This window comes from Camelina sativa, chromosome 17 (genome assembly GCF_000633955.1).
Source record: "Camelina sativa cultivar DH55 chromosome 17, Cs, whole genome shotgun sequence".
Classification (NCBI taxonomy): Eukaryota; Viridiplantae; Streptophyta; class Magnoliopsida; order Brassicales; family Brassicaceae; genus Camelina; species Camelina sativa.
Genome location: NC_025701.1, coordinates 34,026,870 through 34,036,486, shown reverse-complemented (window position 1 = coordinate 34,036,486; position 9,617 = coordinate 34,026,870). Strand labels below are relative to the sequence as shown.

The 9,617-nt window shown below is 25.9% G+C and overlaps 1 protein-coding gene across 1 annotated transcript in view; it reads left to right on the top strand.

Annotated features, from left to right (window-relative positions):
- The window catches only part of LOC104760047, a 10,387-nt gene extending 4,551 nt beyond the window's left edge, over window positions 1–5,836 (top strand). The window contains exon 2 of the mRNA XM_010482898.1: window positions 5,768–5,836. Within this exon, the coding sequence (XP_010481200.1) occupies window positions 5,768–5,836 (69 nt within the window). The remainder of the gene's footprint in view (window positions 1–5,767) is intronic.

Here is a 9,617-nt window from a genome sequence, read left to right as displayed (position 1 = left end):
GGATGAGAGTTTACAACATCAAGCCCAAGACAAAAGTCCAAGTCCAAGAAGCCCACTAGGAAGCCCACTCCCAAAACAGAGTCCGACAGTTCAACAACTCTGTCCTTCTCTGCAACAATGCGACAAAGGGAAACAGCAGAGACAGATGACTACGAAGGTGACAAAGACATTACCTGCACAAGATGGTGACATTGTACTATCGAGCCGTTATGATTCTCTTCTGTCATTAGAGGAGGCGTAGATGTTCACCACTTGTCATGAGATTAGGTGTGTGGTAAAAGAACCTAGAATGTTCCTCAAAGTTGTATAAATAAGAACTCACTCTGTAATTGTATGTCAGGGAAAATAATACAAAAAAAAGTTCAGTCTTCAAAACCAGTTTTTGTTTATTCTCATAGAATGCAAGTACATTCATGAGAGATGGGAGATTGTTAAGTCTACTCTGTTTTCAAACATATTGTTTTGAAACAGGTCCCCAAATGCTTTCTTCGAGTGCATACAAGCCTGTATGATCAAATCAAACTTCTATCCTATGTGTAACTTTTTCCAGTCATCTATATCTCATCTAGAAAACATTATTTTTTTGTCACCATATTCTAATAAAGTTCATTCTCATCTTATGAATTAAGGTGAGCCATTAGGGATGACAAAGAGTGAAAGTTGTTTAATCAGATGCCAAGGAAATGCAAGGTAATCAATAATTCTTCTATCTCTTCCCTTTTCTGAAATCTTTTAAGCAAGTTTTCAACATCTATACATTTGAAACACTTTAACTCTTCTTGGTTTAGGAAGAATAACACACAATTGGATATTTCCTGCAAATACCAACGAGCATCATTAGAAAAAGGTATGGTTTTTGTTTCTTTTTCTGTTTTCATGCAATTTGTATGTGTATGGCCTTTTTCATATGAGATCCATAGCTACTTCTAACTATTTGCTAATGATTGAATGTTATTTTATGCTTGGAATATGCAGAAGATGCATATATATAATCCTCTAAAAAAATATTTTTTTTTGAGTAAAATATATTGTGAACATGTGTATGCATTTTATCAGCAAGTCTCATGTCTTTATATATATATATATATATATATATATATATATATATATATATATATATATATATATCAATCTATATGGCTTTTAATGCATATTTTTATCTAAAGAGCTAGGTTCACATTCTCAATTTCTCATGTTTTTGTTGTGTTCATGAGTTCTCTTCTATCCATTGCATGTTATGGTTTTGACTTTTCTACGTTGTACAACAGATGAATTAGAAAAACCTAATGATTATGAATAACTTATTCATTAGACGAGGCTGAAGATAGTGAATAGAAAAAGCAGCTAACTGAACATGAAGACACAAACTAATAAGGTGAAGACAAGTAGACAACCAAGAGACATAAAGAATGAGGAATCCAAAAGAAGACGAAATAGCAGTAGAAAATGGAATAGCTTCATCAGGATTAGGATAGATGACACAACGAGTCTGAATAGCTTCATTAGGATAATTTTTGTTATCTACCTTGATTATTAATCTAAATTAGTTTTCGACTACATATAAATATTTGGAAGACTACTAATTTCATGTGCATTCAACAATTCTATCATCATACCAATTAACAAAATAAATCCTCATATACATGAAATTAACAAAAAAAAATTCCCCACATAAATACTTTGTTTCTATTTGGTTAATATATAAAAACATTTTAATACTTTTTTTCCAAAAATATGTTTGATATAAATAATTAAAATATTATATTATATTATATTATTTTCTGGGAGAAAGTGTAGATGGTATTAGAGAGAATGGTGCAGTTCTTGATAATACTCTATTTTATTACATTCATACGATAATGATATTAATATTTTTTCTAAGTACCAAAACTACAACAACAAAGATCTCCGGTACCAAGAGGATTTCCCATGCACGTCCCTGTAGTATCATCTGGGAACTTAGGCGGTCCACATCATTTCCTATAGTCGTCGTCAATATGGCATGGACCTCTAAAATTACAAACTCCAGGGCTGATATCGTCTGCCTTCAATACTATCAATTTCCATCCAAAATACAAAGTGATCATTAGTAGTGTACTATATTTTTTCCAATAGGAAATTATGTATTGTTCTACAATTTGTATGTGTTACTTGCTGTTAGAAAAATAAAATCATGTTTATTAATTATGTGTACAACAAAACTTTCAAGTGAAAATGAGATTTTATAAAGAACTAAGAAAAAAAGAGAGAATAAAAATGAATAAAATGTATAAGATGTTTATCCTGAGAAGTGAATATGAGAGAATATGTGATTAACAGAATGGCTGCAAGGTGAAACTTTGACAAAGCCATTTTGTTTGAATGATTTTTATTTTTATTTTTTGGAACATGCCTACATCTTATATAATATGAGAAGGTTTTCTGCTAACTTTGCAAAACACGTCAACATTTGGCAGCGTATATTTTCAACATATGTCCTCACTTCTCAATTATTAAATTCATTTAATTCATTTTTCTCAAAATTACATACATTATTTTTCATATCCACTAAATTTAAATGATATTTCTGTACTAAAAAATATATTGACATTTATGCAATGTCTTTTTAGTAATTATATGTAGATATCATTTATCAATATTTTATATAATTACCATAACATTATAATTTACATACATTATTTTTCATATTCACTAAGTTTAAATGATATTTCTGTACTAAAAAATATATTGACATTTATGCAATGTCCTTTTAGTAATTTTATGTAGATATCATTTATCAATATTTTATATAATTACCATAACATTATAATTTTGCAAATAAAAAATAATTAAATACTAAAATATGAGAAGATTTTCTCCTAACTTTGAATAACACGACGACATTTGGCAGCGTATATTTTCAACACCTGTCCTAACTTCTCAATTATTAAATTCTTTTAATTCATTTTCTCAAAATTACATACATTATTTTCATATTCACTAAATTTAAATGATATTTCTGTACTTAAAAACATATTGACACGCAATGTCCTTTTAGTAATTATATGTAGATAACATTTATTAATATTTTATACAATTACCATAACATTATAATAATTTTAATATGAGAAAGTTTTCTCCTAACTTTAAATAACACGACGACATTTGGCAGCGTATATTTTCAACACATGTCCTCACTTCTCAATTATTAAATTCTTTTAAGGGGCATTCTCAAAAATGCTCCTTTTTCCATACCCCTTTTTAAAAATACTCCTTCATGTTGACTATTTTTAAAATTACCCTTCTTTATATACAAAATGACCAAATTACCCTTTTTTAAGTGACAGCAAGAATGTACAGTCATCAAAATCGAAAATATTTTCCCGCCAAAAATAAAAAAATTTCCCGCCAAAATTTTTTTTCCCGTCAAAAATTATTTTTTTCCCGCCAAAATCAAAAATTTTTCCTGCCAAAAATATTGAAATTTAGACCTTATAAAAACATGTAAACACTTTTAAAAACCTTTTTAAAGCGTTTACAATATGTTTAAAAACCTTTTAAAAACCTTGTAAACGCTTTTAAAACCTTTTTAAAAGGTGTTTAAAAACCTTTTAAAACCTTTTTAAAAACCTTATAAAAACTTTGTAAACGTTTTTATAAGGTTTTTAAAAACATTGTAAAAGCATTTACAAGGTGTTGAAAAACATTTTAAAAATCTTTTTAAAAACCTTTTAAAAACTTTTTAAAAACCTTTTAAAAACTTTTTAAAAACCTTTTAAAAACTTTTTAAAAACCTTTTAAAAACCTTTTAAAAACCTTGTAAACGCTTTTACAAGGTGTTTAAAAAACCTTTTAAAACTCTTTAAAAAATCTTGTAAAAGCCTTTACAAGGTGTTTATAAGGTAGAAACCTTATAAAACCTTTTAAAAACCTTGTAAATTTTTTGGCGGGAAAATTTTTTTTGTCGAAAATTTTTATCAAATTTTTTTTGATAAATATTTTTTTGGCGCGAAAATTTTTTCGAAATTTTTTTAGCGGGAAAATATGTCGAAAATTTTTTTGGCGAGAAAATTTTGTTTTTCTTTTTATTGATTAAAATATTTTTCATCTAAGGGTAAAATGGTCATTAAAAATTAAAGGAGGGCAAAAATAAAAATGGCCAAAAAAGAGGCTATTTTTGAAAAGGGGTATACCAAAAAGGGTATTTTTAACAAATTCTCTTCTTTTAATTCATTTTTCTCAAAATTACATACATTATTTTTTATATTTACTAAATTTAAATGATATTTCTGTACTAAAAAATATATTGACATTTATGCAATGTCCTTTTAGTAATTATATGTAGATATCATTTATCAATATTTTATATAATTACCATAACATTATAATTTTGCAAATAAGAAAGAATTAAATATATATATTAATATATGAGAAGGTTTTCTCCTAACTTTGCATAACACGATGACATTTGGCAGCGTATATTTTCAACACTTGTCCTCACTTCTCAATTATTAAACTCTTTTAATTCATTTTCTCAAAATTACATACATTATTTTTCGTATTCACTAAATTTAAATGATATTTCTGTACTTAAAAATATATTGACATGCAATGTCCTTTTAGTAATTATATGTAGATATTATTTATCAATATTTTATATAATTACCATAACATTATAATTTTGCAAATAATAAAGAATTAAATATTAATATTATAATTTTGGATAAAATAAATTTCTGTTAATTAAAGATTTAAATATTTGTATCATAAATTTGGAAAAATATAATGTGATGGTAATTAAATTCTTTAATATTCTAATATTATAATAATCATTTGTTGAAAATATATTATAATATTTGTTTCACAGTTTTTGTGCCAAAAGATCAAATCAATTTATTCTAAAATAATTTAAAGATATAAAACAATATGATATTTTATTTTTCTTTAATAGTAATTATTAACATAATTTATCGCATATTAATTCTTTTTAATGTAACTCCCATGATGTTTGAAAAAATTTAAAAACAAATATTTCATCATATGAATACACTTTAATGTATTAATTGCAATACAATTTGTATTTTAACAAAAAAACAAAAAAAAACACACAGACAAAAACCTTGTTATATTTATTCTTTGAAAAGTAACCATAACTCCCATGATGTTTGACCAAAAAAACTGAAAACCCTCTCATACTACTTCAAATTTATCTATAAATAGCTATAAAAAATCTTCATCAAACATCATATTCTACCTCTCACATAATTTTCTGAATTTTGTAATATTTAACTTTTTCCTTTGTGTGCTATTTGTAGGTTTTGAAATAAATAAGTTGAGTCAAAATTTTGGAGCATATATAGAAGTGAACATGTGAAATGTGGTTATTCATTAGAAAGAGTTAGATGAAGAAGGCCTTAGGAACATAACATATTCTCACTTGTAAATGTTGGTAAATATTGTTTTGAATGCCTATTTTGTATATCAATATTGTAATTTATTTCTCTTTTGATCCATTTGATAAAATTTTAATATAAAAATTTTAGAACATAATTCATAAACCCTAATAGATTTTATATCTTAGTCACAATATTTATGTTACTTATTACCCATACTATATTTTATACAAGTGTGTTTGTATGTATTACCCACCAAAATGAGTTTAAACAAATATTAACTGTTTTGAATACTATTACTTTAAATTTGTTCCTTAACGTTATAATTGTGTTTGTATGTATTTATTAACTTTCTTTCTGATAACCATTTCCATGGTTCTTTAATTTATTTATAGGTTATGACTTCTGATGAGAAAGGTTTTGCGATGGTAGGATTTAGAGACGAGGAAGGTTTGGACATCTAGGTGATATATATCTCATGATATGGGTTTCCAAAGCCAAATGATTCTTCCGAATTCAGTTTTTATTTTCTTACACAATTTAGTCTTAATTATTTTCTTAAAATATAATTAACATCTAATTTCTCTTCTCTTATGTTCCATTATTTTTCCTAGCCATGATTGATTGTTGATGATGTGATGATAGTGCTTACCCGCAAGCAGAACAAGGCAATGGGATTTGACCATGTGTGCAAGTTTCATCAATACACATTTAACAAGACTCACCTCTACCACATGTTTATCAAGTTGAATGATCCAAAGATCACCCTAAGCTAATTCCAATTGCATTCTAGAGAGAGAGAGATGAAGGGAAATAGAGAGAAAAACAATGTCTTGGAGAAGTAGGAAGATTTGAGTTATCTCTTCTTCCATCCATCACATGATTTTAGAAATAAAAACATAGAAGAAAAAAAAAAAGATTATCTGGCGAACAATTATTTTATGTTCTCTTAGGTTATGCAGTTAAAACTAAAAAAAGTAACTCAATAATACGATGATATATTTTTACTCTTTTTCGTTGATCATTTCGAGTATAATACAACATATATATATATATATATTATTTTTAAACAGAAAAGTATAACACAGAAAAAGAAAATTTTATGTGATATATATATATATATAATAATATATTAATAACATTTATTTACTCAATTCTAAACTAAAATTCAGTTTGCATTTAGTATGTTCAATAGATATAAAATATGTGATAAAATTATAGAAATATCTAACAGCGAATTTTCTTTCCCAAATGCAATTAATCAAGAAACACAAAGAATTCTACTTCTAGAACACAAATGCATTTGAAGTCATTTTATAATTAATTAAGATTAAAATATTTTATTGCTAAAACATTCAAATTATAATAAGAAAACTTTTTAAGCATGTGTGAAGCATGCTGGTAATATATAAATATCAAAATTATTTATGCTACCTTTATTTATCCAATTAATGAAATTAGTTTCACAGAGAATGAAGGAAGAGCATGAGTTTCAGCTCAAGAAGAGGTTATTCGAGAAATTCAAGCTACTTTCTCGTCTTTCTTGGAGGTATCTGGTTTTAGAAGATATTGATATTTTATAGATTATGCTAAAAGCAGACAAACTAACAAATAATATCCATGCTCATCCGCAATTTATTTTATACGTAATCAATATTCTTTTTTCCAACGTAAAAAATGCTTGTACGTCTTGATTGTGCATCAAAACATGAGGAGTTCTATATATTATGGGATACAGACTAAATATTTTAAAGTAACCTTTCATATTAACATAAATTTTCAGTTTAATGCACAATCAAGACGTACAAGCATTTTTTTACGTGACTGTGAATACTTATTTAAAACAAAACAAATAACAAACATAAGATAATTTATCGAAATACAAAATATAAATTTTTAAATATTTTAATAAAACTAAAATATATTAAAATTATTATAAAGTTATCTCGCGCATCGCGCGAGTCTACTTCTACTAGGTTTATAAACCAGAAAGTTTAAAAAATACTCACCATAGCCTAACAAAAAGAGCAGTTTTAAATTTTTTTACAATTCTAACAAAAACGCACAGGATATTTGAACAATTCTATAGTCTATACTTGAGTTATTACTTATTGTATTTTGTTATAAGAGAAATACCCTAAAATAGCATTAAATCAAGTTTTATGGACAACAAGAATTTGTACCCGCGCAAGCGCGGGAATTTAATTTAAATTTTATATTAATATAAATTTTTGAGCTCGAATATAATCATTCAAAGTTTTGAGAGTAAATCTTTATAAATATATGTCATGTGGTAATATTAGGAAAAATAAACGACATTGATGACTACTTCAAGATCTTTTATCATTAAGAGAGTTTATTTCTTATTCATATATTTCATTAAAAACATTTTTTAAAGGTTTTGATGTTGATCTTTCAATACTTAAATTTGGATTAGAAGCATTTGATTCAATTAACAAAACATCAATTTTTTTTTCCTTTTTGATCATGTTATAAAGTAATATTTCACTTTTAATTTGATGTTTCCTGTTTAAAATTTTATAAATACAATTACTGAATTTTTTTATTCTTCCATAATTTTAAATTTTACTTCCATTCTACAACTCAATAATACACAATTACATAATTTCTTTTATTCTATCATAAATTTAAAATTTACTTCCATTCTAAAACTCAATAATACATTTATAATTTTAATTATGATCAGTTTAATAGACAATTTTAATTATATTATTACCACTAATAAAAAATATAGTATTGTTTTCTTATTTTAACATTTTATTTATTTTACTAATTATATATTTTATTTAAACTTTCTATTAGTTATAATTAACATAAATATGCGCTAAATGAATATTTTAAAGTAAAAAATTGTTTAGGTGATATATAATTACAAGATCAATGGAGATTCTAATCATAGTTCTTGTCTTCTTGCTAAGAAAATATTTTATTTGCCTCTTATAATTATGTGTATTAACCATATGATGCACGTACATGTAAAAGAACTAAGCATGCATAAATGATACATGAAAAGTTAGGTACGAATTGGTAATAATATTATTCCAAATTCAGTGTTTTACTTCATATATATCGGGTAGATGCTCTATTCTTTTCTTTCGTTTTTTATTTTTTATGGTTGAATAATAAAATAGAGTTTAGTTCACATTGCTGAACTTTGGATGAAATATTATAAGGTTGAATCCACAGAATTTAAAAGTAGTGATGGGCCTACAGATTTTGGATGAAATAGTGCTGGACCTACAGACTTTGGATTAAATCTAGTGGATCAGTTTGTCATTTGTATAATTGTTTAAAGACTTTATTAAAATCTGTAAGACCCACAAAAATTAAGGAGGATGTGGCTGACCTGGCAGCACCAGGAGTGAGTAAAGTGAACTTTATATATATAGATTATAGCACACATTCCATAAATTTCCAAAAAGCACTATTTAACATATTAAAATATTTAAAATTATTTTTAGAATTTGTTTTTTTTTTATGTTTAGGTTCTCAATTTCACAATTAGAGTATAGTTTTAAGGAGTAGAGTTTAGTATTTTAAATTTAGGATTTAATTTTAAAAGATTAATTACTGTTGTTTTTGGAATTTTAGAGATGTTGTGCTAAGTTTGAAACAAAACTTATTTTGGTGATATTTTTGAGAATCTCCCTATAAATTATATATAGCTTTTTCGTGTCTGAACTGATTGAAGAAGAGCTCAGTACCTGTTCACACACGCGCACACACACAATTATATAAATGAATGTTCACAAGAGCAGACAAAAATCTAAAATATACGTCAAACCGGGAAGTACACACAGCTTAATGTCTCATTTATTTTATTTATATTAATCTCAAGATGATAATTAATGGGAAAATGACACCCACACCCACTTTCTCCTAAAGTATTGACACTTACACCCACTTTCTACTATCTCTATACTTTTCTTATGTCAAATTACAATTTACACCCTCTAACTAAACTAACCTTCTCTTTCTACTTTTTTTTCCTTCTCATCTCTCTCTCTAACTTTTCTCTTTCTTTTCTAATATTTTTTTTCTTTAACATTTATTTTTTATTTTCATTACTAAATTTTAAGTTTAGTAACTTTAGTTGGTGATAAACATACTAAATTTTAAGTTTAGTAACTTTAGTTGTTGACAAACAAAAAAAGTTAACCTTATACCCTAAATCTTAAATCCTAACACCACATAGACACTAAATCCATATAAGCCCAAAAACGT